We start from the raw sequence: 16522 nt of genomic DNA on the forward strand, positions 1-16522 counted from the left end.
ATCTATTGCTATAAATTGTCCTCTGAGGACTGCCTTTGCTGTGTCCCAAAGGTTTTGGTATGATGTGTTTTCATTCTCGTTTGATTCTAGGAATTGCATCCTACATTCTTAAGTTTGCTTGTATTATGCCTTAGGATTAATGGCCTCATGGTGATATTTGGTGCCTCGTCTTAAATTAGATTGAAAGCACCTTGATGGAGTTCATTCTGTCTTTTAGTTCATGCATACTAAAAGTGAACACACACATACACCATCTAGCCTATTGCTGGACACTAAACACTGAATTTAATGAATAAGCTAAACCTTCAAAACCCATTTGCCCTGTAGCAAAAACATACGTGAAAGCACTGTTGTATCAGAAGGGGGCGCATCTTTTTTCTCGGTACCAAATTGGAGCCTGCAGGGCTCACCTCCTGTTACAGACTGTACAGCATTTCACTGTTTCACGGATTTTCCTTTTTGTTTCTTCTTTTTTATTTTACTAGTTGTTCTTTAGCACCTGTATGTCAATCTTTTTCCTTTAAAAAAGGAAGTATACAGTTGTACTTCTCGTACCTGGTGATCAAGGCCAATAATTCGGTTACTTACTAAAGGAACAGCTTTATCATATCTACAACATTAGTTAATGTGAATGTTTCAGTACTCAAGGCAGAATAATTCTCCTAGAAAAAACATTCTCCCCCACAACATTTAAAAATTAATGTCTTCCTCACAGAACCTAGTTCTGTAACCTAAATTTTTATTTTATAGGAGTGGTACCAAAATTTTCAAAGTTGTTATTCAGAAATTCAGGGTCATCTCAACTTATATTTTTTCACGTATGTGTCTCCCATTGATTAACAACTTCTTAGCTATCTCATCATTATCTTTGTATTCCTAGCACAGGGTCCTATGCAGAGTAGGCACACAGTGACTGCTGGTGATAATATTGGTGAAAGTCTGTGCCTGGCTGTGTGATCCTAGGCAATCTACTTACCTCCTCTGACTGTAATATCCACATCCTTAAAATGAAGATATCTAGACCCCTTGAATCATGCTACCCTGGCTTTTTTTTTTTTTTCTCACCTAAACCTTAAATATACTTTTAACTGCCAGCAAGTGAATGACATTTTTTCCTCAACTTCCTGAAGTACCAGATTAGATGAAACTGAGAAAACCCTGATATTCTTGTAAAGTATCCTGATGTTCTTATAAAGTTACACATGTACCTCATAGAAAAAGACAGATGAACAGAAATCATCCAAAGGGGATGGTTCGATAAATTTTAGCATATCTATACGACGGAATACTCTCATTTAAAAAATTGAAGCTGCCAAAAGGAATAATTTCCAAGATATAGCATTAAGTGGAAAGCAAGATGCAGAATAATGTGTAGGATATATTACTGTGGTGGTGATGGGAGAATACATATGTATATGTTTGTGTACGCACAGTGTATCTCTGGAAGGATACACAAAAGGCAGGTACGTGTAGTTGCCTCCAGGTGGGGAACTAAATGGCTGTGAGAAGGGGAAGGAGGAAACCTTACTTTTCTCTGGATATCCTTTTGTGCCTTGAATTTTATGCCATGTGCTTATATTATTAAAAAATTAAATTTTACCAAGTCATCCAGAAATATTTACTATAACTTATTTGTACATATCCTTCAAGTCTTCTTCTGTGTGTGCATAAGGGAGTGTGTGTGTGTATACCTTATCTTTTAAATTTTTTCAGATAATACTTTACATACTTACACTGTAACCTAGTTTTCACTCTATCATTAATTTTCTTCAGTAGCTTTATTTTTTTTAAATTGTTTTTATTTTTATTATTTTTATTGTAGTTTAAATGAAGTTTACATTTCAAGTTAGTCTCCCATATACAAATTTATACATATATTGTTGTGTGACCCTAATTGCTGTCCCCATACTGTGACAGCACACTCCTGCTTTCCACCCCCAATTCCCTATGTCCATTCAACCAGCTCCTAACCCTCTCTGCCTTCCTATCCCACCTCCAGATAGAAGTCACCCATTTAGTCTCCTGTATCTACTTGAGCTAAGAAGCACGCTCCTCACAAGTATCACTTTATGTCCCACAGCCCAATCTCTGTCTGAAGAGTTAGCCTCGGAAATTGTTTTAGTTCTGGGCTGATAGAGAATCCAGGGGCCATGCCTTCTAGGGTTCCTCCAGTCTTTGTCAGACCATTAAGTCTGGTCTTCTTACTAGAATTTGAGTTCTGCACCCCACCTTTCTCCTGCTCCATCCAGGACTGTCTGTTGTGTTCCCTGTCAGGGCAGTCATCTAGTTCTTCTGGTCTCAGGCTGATGAAGTCTCTGGTTTATGTGGCCATTTCTGTCTCTTTGGCTAATTCTTTCCTTGTGTCTTTGGTGTTCTTCATTCTCCTTTACTCCAGGTGGTTGGGACCAATTGATGCATTTTAGATGGCTGCTTGCAAGCTTTTAAGACCCCAGATGCAGTGGCTTTATTTTTAATTACCACATAGCATTCTGTTCTTTGGATATATCATGATACATTTGACCTATTGCTGAATGTTGGGAGTTTCAGGGTAGGAGGCCCAGTTTACTATTATACAGCACTGTGGTAGGCGTTCTGATAGCTAAATATTTGTCCACATCTTTGATAATTTCTGTAGTATAAATTCCTAAGACTAGAATTTTTGGTCTTTGATACACATTGTTGAATTGTTCTTTAGAAAGATTGAACCAGTGGTGGTATTTGACAGCTCCCATTTCCCTGTACCTTTGCCAACACTGGGTCATATCCTGTACTAAAATCTTCTAAATCTTGGCATTGCTATGAGGACTGTAGATAGAGAGGGATTGTCTTCTACTGCCCATTCTCCGTGCAGAATAAATCCCTCTAGACCTGAAGCCTGTTGGAGTAGGGAGGAGACCTTTGAGATGACTGCCGTTCTGTACCTGAGTTGTCACCAGTATTCTCTGCTTCTGCAGGATTACTATGGTGACTGTTGTTGTTAGGTGCCGTCAAGTCCGTTCCGACTCATAGCGATCCTATGCACAACAGAATGAAACACTAGGTTGATGAAAGGACTAGGAGGCCTTTTCTCTGTTTGCAATTCCTGTGATCCTTTCTGGATGTGGATTTGGGGCTCTGTCAATATGCCTTTCACCCAGTTTTGCCCCTCATAGTTTAAAGTTTTAGGTTCCAGTTTCTAATTCCATCTGCCTTAGCCAGACTGCATTGTATTTGACATTAAATAAACTACCTCCTTGGTTTTTGTATCCCTGATCTTTTCCCAGAGATATGACTATTTGTTCAAGATTCTTTTTGCAAAGCATTTTTTAATCAAACATCTACCCAAAACAGAGCTAAAGTCAGATTTCAGGCTAACCAAATCTGGAGTAGCAGACAGGTAAAATGATTAAGATGAGATCTTTCCTAGAGATTTCTCTGTTTATTACAGAACTGAGGAAAAGTATGTAGGAGATAGAGAATTCTTAATTTGATATCATTAGTATCTATTTTTAACCAAAGACTAGTAAGCTTTAACTATACTCATTCATTAATTCTTTTCTGCATTAAGTATTTACTGAATACTTACTATCTGCTAGGCATTGGGGACACAAATGTGATTAAGAGAAGATTCCTTCCATCAGTGAGGTCTTGTATCCCACTTCCATATACTAACATGTCAGTAGTATAAACGTGTGAAAAATGGCGCAGAGGTGTCCGACCTCTTCGTCTCACTTCACAAGGGGAAAGAGAGAGAATTACCATCATCATCAGCCCAAAGCTGATTCCTATGAGGTGGAAGTCTGACATACCTCCTCTCTCTAACCTTTTTTACCAATTCTAACACCAGCTGTCCCTCCCACGGCACTCTCTAGTTCTTTGCTGGATTCGATAATTTGTTGCAGTGGCCACACAGAACTCAAGAGACTGTGCTCACAGTTATGGAGTTTATTAAGGAACAGGTTACAATTCAGGATCAGGAACAACTCTGAAAACAGTTCTTCAATCAGGACAACTTCTCAGTCATGCCTGCAGGCAGACCTCTCTTTGGCTCTTTGCCTCTCGGCCTGGCCTTTGCCCTGCTCGGGCAAGTGTTACAAAGCTTTCTAGCTCCTCCAATAGGTGCCTGGAGATACCCCACTCTGCCAGTAAGCCTCAGCCTGAAGGCACTCAGCTCTCTCACTCCATGGGTCGCTGCACCCACTGTAGCCATCTTACTCTATGGGCTGGGAAGCCCAGTGTGCCGTCTTGTGAAGAACACCTGGTTCTGCTGCTGCCATTCTCTGCCACGCTTGCCGTCACTGTTCACTGTCTCGCGCCTTCTCCGGTGTTATAGCTCTCTCTGTCTCCTAGGTCTAGGAGGTTCTCAGTGCAGGGACCCTGGGTCCAAAGGACACACTCCACTCCTGGCTCTTCTTTCTTGAAGATAGTGAGGTACCCCCTCTGCTCTGGGATTGGCTCTCTTTTTAAGCCTAGCAGTATGGCAAAACTGGCCAATCCCCTTGCTAGGGTTCCATACACCTTCTTTGCACGGGCCCACCTCCCCCAAAAGAGTTCCACGTACCTTATTTGCATTGTTAGCAAGCTGTCCAATCCCCTTGGTGGGCCACAAACACCTTATTTACATAGTCCTACCCAGTCATTGTGTGGCAGTTACAAGACCACGCATGGCTAAAAGAGCCATATTAAGTAATTCACTGCATCTTAAGAAGAAATAGTGAGAGATCATGTACTCTTGAAAGTAGAAGTTTTATTGGTGGGGATTTCCGAAGGAGATATTTGAGCTGAGCCTTGAAAGATGAGAATTTTTCCAAGGGGAAAGAGAGAGGAGGCAGCAGTTGAAACAAAGGCACAGAGGCATGGAATGTCCAGGAAGCACAAAGTTGTCCTGTGTGGCTGGAAAGCAGAGCATATGGGTAGTGTTGGGGGAGAAATAAGAGATAAGACCAGGGTGTACAGGACCTTTTGAGTCTAAACTAAGGAATTTGGACTTTATCCTGAGGGTAATGGTGACTAACAGTTACATAGTGTTCAGAAAGTATTCATTTGTCTGAGCAGTAGTGTGCCACTAAAGTCCCTGTGGAAGAAAGAGACATGATAAACAGGGCTCTTAGAGAGCTTCTGTAGCAATGTAGCTGTATTAAAAGTAAAGATCAGAGCAGCATAGTGGGAATAGAAAAGAGAAGTTAGGGCTAATTCAAGAAATACTTCAGAGTTAGAATCAAAGAGAACTTTGTATCCAGTTTGGTTTTGCTCTCTAAATGTAGTTGGCCAATTGCCTGCAGGGAAATTTGTGTAAGTTTTAAAGTATTTCCTTTGGGAAAACCCAAAGGAAAGTTATATAGCTGTCATTCTCCCATTACTATTTTTTCTGATTTTCTAACCTGTTTAATGGGCACATAGAGGGTAGATGATCTTGACAGTAGTGACTAATACAGCTTCTGAAGCATTGATCAGATAGATGTCTGTGTGGTTTCATTCCCAGTTTACTGAGGCAAGACCTTGATCGGTGATGTAACTACTCACAAGCACCACGTGGTGGCAATGGCGTTGCTGCGGAAATTGGTAGCAAAGCAGTCTCGGGGAAGCAGTGGAAACCCTTGTGAAACTAGGAATACATTTTCTGATTATCAAAACCTCCTGAAACTGCATTCAGTGTAGCAAGAGAAAGAAGACGGCTTTTTTTTTTTTTTTTTAGTAGAGGGCAAAGTCATTTTCAAGAATGAGAAGAAGAAATGAAGGATGAAGCAATCTGTGTTTCCCCCAGTTTTGCTGCAGTCATTGGTGTTCCTCATAAAAGTGAAGAAATGTACATTTAAAGCTCCTTACTTATCTAAATTATTTGCTAATCAAAAACCTTAGACTAAGCAGATTTTTTCTTGAAATGGCCCAATAACCTTCAGAAGCCACATAAGCAAGAAGAACCCGCTATCTTGAACTGAAAACAACAACTGTCCCTACAGGCTTTCTTAGGGCTCCTTCTGTTGGCTCTTTCCCTCTAGTAGGTCTTTCTCTGTAGTGCTCTCTAGTTACCCTGTCCTCATCTAGAATGTCAGCACCATGAAGGCTATATCACCAGCAGCAGGACAGTGCCTGGCACATAATAGATGGTCAATAAATAGTCATCAAATGAAAAAGCAGATAGATTAATGAAATAACTTTTTTTTTTTTTTTCCTGTTAGAAACTAAAGGTTCAAAGAACCCCAGAAAAGGAAAAGTCCTCACAATTCAGTTAGAGCCTCTAGGCAGTATTACTGATAGTATTTCTCTAAAATGCCTGAAGAAGAAGGCTTTTTCTGATATTTCATCAGCCTAAAAGCCAGCAATTTTTATATGAACTAACCTTAACTTCTTATGAGTCTCATAATACCAAGTTTTTGAAACACAGCCTATATAAAATGTTAACAGAATCATGTTTTTTTATGTAATTTATTTTTTTGTTTTTGTTGAGAATAGACACAGCAGAATATAAACTAATTCAACAGTTTCTACAAGTACAATTTAGTGACATTGATTACATTCTTCAAGTTGTACAACCATTCTCACCCTTCTTTTCTGAGTTGTTCTTTCCCCATTAACAAGCTCACTGCCCCCTATGGTTCCTGTCTGATTTTTCAAGTTGCTGTTGTCAATTTGATCCGATATACATAGATCTTAAAAGCACATAATGCTCAAGGCAGACATTTTTTACTAGTTCAGCTAAACTGTTGTTTGGTTTTAAGAAAACTTCAGCGGATATTTTTGGTTTAGGTTTAAAGATTGTCTCAGGGCAATAGTTTCGGGGGTTCATCCAACCTTCATGGCTGCAGGAAGTCTGGAGTCCATGAGAATTTGAAATTCTGTTCTGCATTTTACCCCTTCTGATGAGACTTCTTCTACAGAATCTTTGATCAAAATGTTCAGTAGTGGTAGCCAGGCCCTATCTAGTTCTTCTGGTCCTCATGACAAAGGAGGCAGTTGTTCATGGAGGCAATTAGCCACATATTCCCTTTCCTCCTACTATTCCTGACTGTCCTTCCTCTGTTGCTCCAAGCTAATAGAGACCAATTGTGTCCTCGATGGCCAACTTGCAAACTTTTAAGATCCCAGGCACTGTGCAACAAACTAGGAGGTAGAGCAGAAGCACTAAACATTATTAGGTCAGTGAACTGGGGTGTCCCATGAAACCACGACCCCAAACCTCCAAAGCAAGGAAAATTCCATGAGGTGTTTGGTTGTACATAAGCAGCCTCAGCAGCTAGTTTTTTTGTTGTTGTTGTTGTTATTGTTGTTGTTTTTTGTCTTGTTATAAATATATCTATCACACAACTTTTGCCAATTCAACTTTTTACAGGTTTACAACTTATTTATTGCAATTACATTAATCAGCTGTGCAGCCCTACCTTAATCGGTGTGATTTTTCTATCACCGGAAACTGAAACTCGGTATTCCATAAGCAATAATCTCTCTTTACCCTTCCCTCCCGCCCCTGGTAACCACTAATAAACGTTGGTCTCTATATTTTTGCCTGATCTTATCAGTTTATATAAGTGAGGTCATACAATGTATGTCCTTTTGTGATTGACTTATTTCATTCAGCATAATGTCTTCAAGCTACATCCATATTGTAGCATGGATCAAGGCTTCATTTTTCTTACTGACTGAGTAGTATTCCATTGTATATATACCGCATTTGGTTTGTCTGTTCATTTGTTGATGGGCATTTAGGTTGTTTCCACATTTTGGCTATTGTGAATAGTGCTGCAGTGAACATTGCTGTACAAGTATCTGTTTGAGTCTGTTTTCAAGTCTTTTGAGTATATACCTAGGAGTGGAATTGCTGGGTCATGTTAGTTAAAAACCAAAACCAAACTCATTGCCGTGGAGTCAATTCTGACTCATAGCGACCCTCTAGGAGAGAGTAGAACTGCCCCAGTGGGGTTTGCAAGGCCATAAATCTTTACGGAAGCAAAATGCCACATCTTTATCCCATGGAGTGGCTGGTGGGTTCAAACCACCAAGCTTTCGGTTAGCAGATGAGCACTTAACCACTGCACCACCAGGGCTCCTTCTATGATAGTTAGAATCATGCTATTTTAAAATATCAAGTGTTTAAGTACATTATTTTTTCACTCCCTAGCTCTAAAAGAAAATAACCAACTTCAAAAGGCCATCACAATAAAGCAGGTCTATTTTTTAGATTTTGAGGATTTTTTCACCCCTTTTAATATCATTCTGAAATAATTTCATGGGCATTAATTGCATGAATATGGTTGGATTAAAAGGTGTTCAGCCAGAACTCGTAATTCTATACTAGATGATTTCAATTCCCATCCTAAAATTAATTACTGTGACATATTTTCGCTTTCTGGCACTTTCTCAAAGAATATAACTTTCTTGATGTCATTTCTTGTGTTTGCAGCAGAGGGATACCATGCAAGATAACCTGATAAAGCTCCAGCAGGAAATGGCCGAACTGGAGGCTGTGTTAGAGCAGCACGGGAGCCAGCCTGCCAACAGCTCCCCTTCCCTCCTAGCAGGCTCTCGTGCCCCTGAGGACCTGCTAAATCTGGAACAGAACACATCAGGAAAAGGTAATTTGTAATATTGGCCAAGGTCTGTTATCTTAAACAAAATTCTTCCCCTCCCTAAGCCTTTATTACCTTTTGAAAAATAAGGACCTAGCTCCAACATTTTATGATCTTTGCTCAGCACATATTTACTCGGTGGGTAATTTTAGAACATTGATTCTAGTCCCTGCCCACAACTAGTTTACCATTCAGAGAAGACCCATGGTAGTCATTCTGTGTCATTGTCTGACTGAGCACCTGTAATGAGGAGATGCTGTGGGGAGCTCAGGAGACAGACACTATGGTCTTTGCTGTTAGGCAACTGGGTGTAATGGGGGAGATTGGGAATAGGTAACCCCATAATTTCAGAAAACTTATGGAAAAACACTTAGACATACACCTGATAACACTGATGTCAGATCAGAATAACTATGTGTTCAATGTGCTTTCCAAGTTATAGGCAGAGATATCCTATACTTCAGGAGCTGCAGTTTGATCCACAGAAAGTCCAACTGTGTGTCAGAGTCGGATGTTATTATAACAATGTTATAGTTACCAACAAGGCCAGATGGACCTCTGAGGCAGGGCGGGGGGGGTTGAAGTAACCAGGCAGGTAAGACTGATCAGAGTTGACTTCCTGTAGGAAGTGAGCACTGAACCAAGGAATAATGTGCTCCTGTATTAACAGAAAACACATTGGCAAAAACGAAGGAAAGTGAGATGAACATATGAATTTTTAATTGGGAAGAATCTTATAAAAGCACACCAGGCAGGTTTTTTATAGGAGCAAACAAGTAGAAAAGAGGCTAGACACAGGCATGGGGTCCACAGGAGGAGCTTGGTGCCTTAGAAGCAGGCGGGGGTGGTGAGCCCTCCCAAAGTGTTCTTTGCTGCTATCTCAGTGAGGCCTACCCAGCTGACTTAGTATTAAAGTTCCTTCTCTATCATTCCCTTCCCCAGTCTTACTGGGGGCTCTTGGGGCCTTCTTTTGAGTCTTTCTAAGAGCGCAAGTCTGTTGATTATTCAGAATAGTGGCCTTGGTCCCTGACTGTGTCTTGCATTATTTTTATGTTCAGGGAGAAACATACCTCATGCAGGAGAAGCTAGAATTCTGTGGCCATGGCGGTGGTTCAAAATGTATTTCCTTAAATGCTGTCTCTGTAGCTATATCTTCATTTAGTTCATCTCACAGATCATGAAGCCCAAAGTCCCACCCCCAGCACAGTTCGCTTCTTTGGGGTGCTTTCACTGTCTTCAGTCTAAAAGCAGACTAAACTTTTAAGTCTAATGTGCAAAATATAAAATGTTATTGTCTGACTTTGAATGTATGTGTAAATCTACCTGGTCTTTGGTGTGTGTGTGTGTTTATTTTTTTTCTGAAGAGCTGTAAATAAAATGTTTCTTTGTGGCTTCATTTCACAAATGTTTTGAGCATCAGCTTAATACTAACTCAGGTTTTGAGGCTTTTCCCCAGTTAAAGTTGGTGTGAGTGACTGAAATTCAACCAAACGTCTTAATCCTAGCAGAAAGTATCGTTTGCCCTCTGCTGTACTCATGACTTCTATTTTTTCAGTAAACTTTTTATGTTGGAATAATTTCAGGTTTACAGAAAAGTTGCAATGACTGTACAGGCAGTTCCCATACTGTCCCCTTACCTAGCTTCAGTCTCCTCTGATGTTATCATCTTTCATTACCATGGTAATGTTTGTCAAAACCAAAAATCCAACACTGGTACATTACTGTTAACGAAACTCTACACTTTATTTTGATTTTACTAGTTTTTATTTTTTAGGATCCAGTGTTCTTCAAGATAACAAAAACCCCTTTTCTAGGGTCTTTATATCAAATGCTTTGCCCTCAGCATAGATCTGTCCTACTGTTTGTCTAAGGGTCATTCCCAAGCTCGCATAGTATTTTGGTGCAGATGAGTATACTTACGCATTATAAATTGTGTATTTCCCTCTGCAGTTACAGCTATTTCATATCAGACACTTTGTGGTTTTGGGCTTTTTTCCTCTTCTGGATTTCCTGTCATTCATAAAGCAAATATTAGCATGGGTGAGATCATAGCCTGTTAACCATGGAAGTGATTTTTCGGACACATCTGAGCTTTTCTGTCCTACATTACCTGGAGGTGCTTATTAGAAATTCCTAGGCTCCTCCCCTGGGAATTCTGAATCATTTGGGGTGGGGTGGGGTGGGGTGGGTTATATACTTCTTAAACCTGAATTTTATTATGGGTTCTATATTTTATATTTCACCATTTCTTAATATTTCTTTCCTTCCTCCCCAGTTTTTTTTCCTTGATTTTTCCCGGTACTTAACACAGTGCTTAGCACTTGGTACCCAAAAACAAACCTACTGCCATCAGGTCAATTCCGACTTATAGAGACCCTATAGGATAGAGAACTGCCCCATAGGGTTTCCAAGGTTGTAAATCTTTATGGAAGCAGACTGCTACATCTTTCTCCCGAGGAGCAGCTAATAGGTTGGAACTGCCGACCTTTTGGTTAGCAGCCGACCACTTAGCCACTGTGCCACCAGGGATTCTTTAGCACATAGTTGTTGTTATTTTCGACCCTGTGTACAACAGAACAAAACACTGCCCCGTCCTGCGCCATCCTCACAATCATTATGCTTAAGTCCATTGTTGCAGCCACTGTGTCAATCCATCTCATTGAGGGTCTTCCTCTTTTTCACTGACCCTCTACTTTACCAAGCATGAGGTCCTTCTCCAGGGACTGGTCCCTCCTGATAACATGTCCAAAGTACATGAGATGAAGTCTCGCCATCCTTGCTTCTAAGGAGCGTTCTGGCTGTACTTCTTGCAATACAGATTTGTTTGTTCCTTTGGCAGTCCATGGTATATTCAGTATTCTTTGCCAACACCATAATTCAAAGATATCAAGTCTTCGATCTTCCTTATTCATTGCCCAGCTTTCGCATGCATATGAGGCAATTGAAAACACTTTGGCTTCGGTTAGGCTATCCTTAGTCCTTAAAGTGACATCTTTGCTTTTTAACACTTGAAAGAGGTCTTTTGCAACAGATTTGCTCAATGCAGTGTGTCCTTTGATTTCTTGACTGCTGCTTCCATGGGTGTTGGTTGTGGATCCAGGTAAAATGAAATCCTCGACAACTTCAATCTTTTCTCCATAGGCAGTTTAAATTTATTAAATGTTTGTTTTGGCCTATATTCTCTACCCAGGAAGAATATAACATGTTAAGATCCCAAAATGAAGGAAAGGATTAAGAGGGACTACAGTACTGTTCTGATATTGGGCCAGCTGTTCAGAGAATGAAATAAGGACTAGGAAAAAGAACAGAAAAGTTTTGTTCTATGTGTTTTAGGTGCTATTGAGTTATTGACTCCTGATTCAGGTTAGCTTTTTCACTTTGTAGCTTGAAGCCCACTGTAATGAAAAGAAGATTTCATATGCTAAATGTTCAGGTGAATAACTTTTTAATAGCTATGTTTGTATCTGAGGCTCGAACCCCTCTTTCAAAAAAAATTTTTTTTTTTTTAAAACCCCTTCCAATGGTTAATTCTACTTAGTGTGGCACCTTGGGAGGCTGCACATTACCCTTTGTCAATTATATTTTGGAGGAAGTGATTCCTGTATTTGATAGCCTTGAATACCCTGCTTAGTTTTAGCAGCTGGCACCTCCAAGCAAAGTTCCCCTTGTGTTCCTAGAAACTCACAGGTCCTGAAAAGACAAGCATTAAAGAAACTATAAATAATGAATTTGAGGCTACCTAGTGTCTTTAAGGAGACCCCGGTGGCGTAGTGGTCAAGAGCTACGGCTGCTAATCAAAAGGTCAGAAGTTCAAGTCCACCAGGTGCTCCTTGGAAACACTATGGGGCAGTTCTATTTTTTTTTTTTTTTTCCCATTGAACTATTTCACATGTTCAAGGACATGTCTTTTTTGTTTTGTTTTAATTGTATTAAGTGAAAGTTTACAATTTAAGTTAGTCTCTCATACAAAAATTTATACATACAGTGTTTTATGTGACCCTAGTTGCTCTCCCCGTACTGTGACAGCACGCTCCTCCTTTCCACCCGGATTTCCCATGTCCATTACAGCGCCTGACCCTCTCTGCCTTCTCACCTCACCTCCAGATAGGAGCTGCCCATTTTGTCTCATGTATCTACTTGAGCTAAGAAGCACACTCTTCACGAGTATCATTGTATGTCCCATAGTCCAGTCTAATCTTTGTCTGAAGAGTTGGCCTCGAGAATGATTTTGGTTTTGAGCTAACAGAGTCCAGGGGCCATGTCTTCTGGGGTCCCTCCAGTCTCAGTCAAACCATTAAGTCTGGTCTTTCTACTAGAATTTGAGTTCTGCACCCCACTTTTCTCCTGCTCCGTCAAGGACTCTTTGTTGTGTTCCCTGTCAAGGCGGTCATTGGTGGTAGCCGGGCACCATCTAGTTTTTCTGGTCTCAGTCTGATGACGTCTCTGGTTTATGTGGCCCTTTCTGTCTCTGGGGCAGTTCTGTTCTGTCCTATAGGGTTGGAATCGACTCAACAGAAATGGTTTCTTTGTTTTTTGTTTTTTGGGTTTTTTTTTAGTATCTTTAAAAAACAGTTTAATTAATACAGCCCTTTGTTTAAATTTTTCTGCCCCAATGTGTGGATTTTAGCTTTTCTAATAAAAGCTCTAAATGAATTACAGTCCTTATTATAGATTGAATTGTGTCCCCCAGAAATATGTGTTGCAAATCCTAGCCTCTATGCCTGTGGTTATAATTCCATTTGGGAATGGGTTGTCTTTGTTTTGTTAATGAGGCAGGATTAGTGTAGGGTGTATCTTGAGTCAATCTCTTTTGAGATATAAAAGAGATTAAACTAGCAAGCTAGGAAGCAGAGGTGAGGGAAGAGAGATGCCAGGCCATGTGGAGATTGCCCAGATACAGAAGCTCAGAAGAGACAAGGACCTTTTTCCAGAGCTGACAGAGAGAGAAAGCCTACCCCTAGAGCTGACACTCTGACTTTCAGACTTCTAGCCTCCTAAACTGAAAAAATAAATTTCTGTTTGTTAAAGCTACCCACTTGTGGTATTTCTGTTATAGCAACACTAGATAACTAAGAATTTGGTATTGAGAAGTAGGGGTACTGCTCTAACAAATACCTGTAATGTGGAAGTGGTTTTGAAATTGGGTAATGGATAGAGGCTAGAAGAGTTTTAAGGTGCGTGGATTGCCTTGAAGAGACATGGTAGAATTATGGATGTCAAACGTGATTCTGATGAGGACTCAGAAGGAAGTGATGAGAGCCACAGAGAAAGTCTCTGTTGTCTTTGAGAATACATATGGTGCCAGCAACAGAATGTTGCTAGAAATGTGGACATTAAATGTGCTTCTGGTGTAAATGTGCTTCTGGTGAGGCTTTAAAAGAAAATGATAAACATGGGATTGGACAATGGAGGAAGAGCGATGCTTTTTATGCAGTGGCAAAGAACTTGTCTGAATTATGTCCAATCTTTGGTGAAAGGTAGAACTTGTAAGTGATGAACTTAGATTATCTGGCTGAGGAGATTTCTAAGTAAGATCTTAAAGGGGCTGCATGGTTTCTCCTTGCTGCTTATAGTAAAACGCGAGAGGAAAGAGATGGACTTAAAAATGAACTGTGCAAAATGAAAACTGAACTCAAAGACTTAGAAAATTCTGTTAAACAAACTAAGGACATGTGTCCTAGAATGTTCACCAAGGACGTGGCTGCACAATGTTTTGTAAAAGAGATTAAGCCTGTGACTGATGGATCTAACCTACTACCACAGCGGAAAACCCATCAGCTTAGATTGAAGAGGACAGAGTAAGAACAAAAGGAAAGAATACTGTCTGCCTCTTGGAATTCTACAGGCAGGAAACAGGCCAAAGGAGATACATCTGTTGTCTTCCAAGAAAAGAAAAGAACCATCCCTGGAGTAGCTTGGAGATCAGAAGAAACGTTGGAAGCAGAGCTGCCTTGGATCTCAAAGTGTAGGGCCAGGGCTTCTGGGGTGTCAAAGGGTAGATCCACAGCTGCCTAGGTTTCAAAGAGTCAGATCTTCACCAAGTCGGTCTGGAGTGTGGGGCTGCTATGCCCAAGGGGCAGAAGAATGGGACTTGCCAGGGGTGAGGGAGTGAAGTCACCACTCAGATGGACAGGAGAATGGGGCCACCCAAAGCCAAGGGAGCAGAGTTGCCATCTCAGTGGGCCTGAAACGTGGAGCTGAAGCACACGGCTGAGGGGCCTCCATCCAGAATCCAGAGAGCATGGCCAACACCCAAGCCTGGATGACTGGGCCATTGCCTAGATGGTCTCAGAATAGAGGTTTATTTTCAAGTCTTGAGAGTTGATGTAAATTATTCTGCTAGGTTTTGGACTTTCTTGATTCCCATTATCCCTTTTTCCCCTCCAATTTCTCCCATTTGTAATGGAAATGTGTACCTTGTGCCTGTTCCACCATTGTGTTTTGGAAGTAGATAGCCTGTATTCTAGATTTCACAGGTTCTCAGATGAAGAGGAATATTGTTCCAGGATGGAATGAATAGGCCTAACGTCTCACCCATATTTGCTTTCGATGATTCAGAAGATGAGATTTTGGACTTGTAGTGAGTTGTAAGAATTTTGGGATGATATGATGGAGTGAATGTGTTTTATATGTGGCAAGGACATGAATTTTGGGGGGTCCAAAAGGTGGAATGTTATGGATTAAATTGTGTCCCCAAAAAATGTGTTATAAACCCTAATCTCTATTCCTGTGGTTATAATCCTATTTGAGAATGGGTTGTCTTTGTTTTGCTAATGAGGTAGGATTAGTGTAGGGTGTAGCTTGAGTCAGTCTCTTTTGAGATATAACAGAGATTAAACAAGCAAACTAGGAAGCAGAGATGCGGGAAGAGAGATGCCAAGCCACATGGAGATTGCCCAGGTGCAGAAGCTCAGAGGAGACAGGACCTTCCTCCAGAGCTGACAGAGAAAGAAAGCCTTCACCTAGAGCTGGCACTCTGAATTCAGACTTCTAGCCTCCTAAACTGTGAGAAAATAAATCTTTGTTGAATATACCATAGACTGCCAAAAGAACGAACAAATCTGTCTTGGAAGAAGTACAGCCAGAATTTTGCTTAGAAGTGAGGATGATGAGAGTTCATCTCACATATTTTGGACGTCTTATCAGGAGGGACCAGCCCCTGGAGAAGGACATCATTCTTGGTAAAGTGGAGGGTCAGCAAGAAAGAGGAAGACCCTCAGTGAGACGGATTGACACACTGGCTGCAACAGTGGGCTCAAGCATAACAGCGTTCGTGAGGATGGCACAGGACAGGGCATTGTTTTGTTCTGTCGTACACAGGGTCGCTATGAGTCGGAACCAACTCCACAGCACCTAACAACAACAACAGATAACTAAAACAATCGTCAACGGCTTTTTAATGGATAGAAGACATTTGTAGTTTTTAAGTATTTGTTTTTGCTTTTTAAATATTTCTGCCTTTAAGCCATGTCCTAGAAGGTACTGGCGCAATAACACACTTGGAGAAATTAATAAAAAGGATGTACTCGACATGCCAGAACTTCGCCTTAGGTCTGTTTTGTGTTTTTTTTCCCTTTTTGCGCCATTTCACCATTTGTTCTATATATTACTTCAAGGTTCCTTATCAATCAGCAACTCGTTTTTTGGGTTTTTTTTTTCAGTAATTGAAAATGTGAAGCAAAATGTCATCTCCTTTTCTTTCTCACCTGACTCCCCCCTCCTGTTTTCCTATACTTGCAAAATCTCAAACCCCGATCCTGTGTCTTTGATGTGGAGGCAATAGGGATGGGAAAGGGAATTTGCTCTGTGTTTTCCAGTACGTTTTCTTTCCATTATCTCAGGAGATTTGGGCATAATTTAGTTTGCTGCAGAGATAAAGTTTGTTCCCTATGCTTTTTCCCAAATTTTTTTTTTTTATTGTACTTCAGGTGAAGGCTTACAGAACAAATAGTTTCTCATGAAACAGTAGTACACATATC

General features: G+C 40.5%; 1 protein-coding gene across 1 annotated transcript in view; it reads left to right on the forward strand.

The window, feature by feature from the left end:
* BRCA1 (BRCA1 DNA repair associated) overlaps positions 1–16522 on the forward strand; it is a 65519-nt gene that overhangs the window by 25854 nt on the left and 23143 nt on the right. Inside the window, exon 12 of the mRNA XM_023725233.1 lies at positions 8378–8549. Within this exon, the coding sequence (XP_023581001.1) occupies positions 8378–8549 (172 nt within the window). The remainder of the gene's footprint in view (positions 1–8377; positions 8550–16522) is intronic.

Source organism: Trichechus manatus, unplaced genomic scaffold (assembly GCF_000243295.1).
Source record: "Trichechus manatus latirostris isolate Lorelei unplaced genomic scaffold, TriManLat1.0 scaffold00294, whole genome shotgun sequence".
NCBI classification, from domain to species: domain Eukaryota; kingdom Metazoa; phylum Chordata; class Mammalia; order Sirenia; family Trichechidae; genus Trichechus; species Trichechus manatus.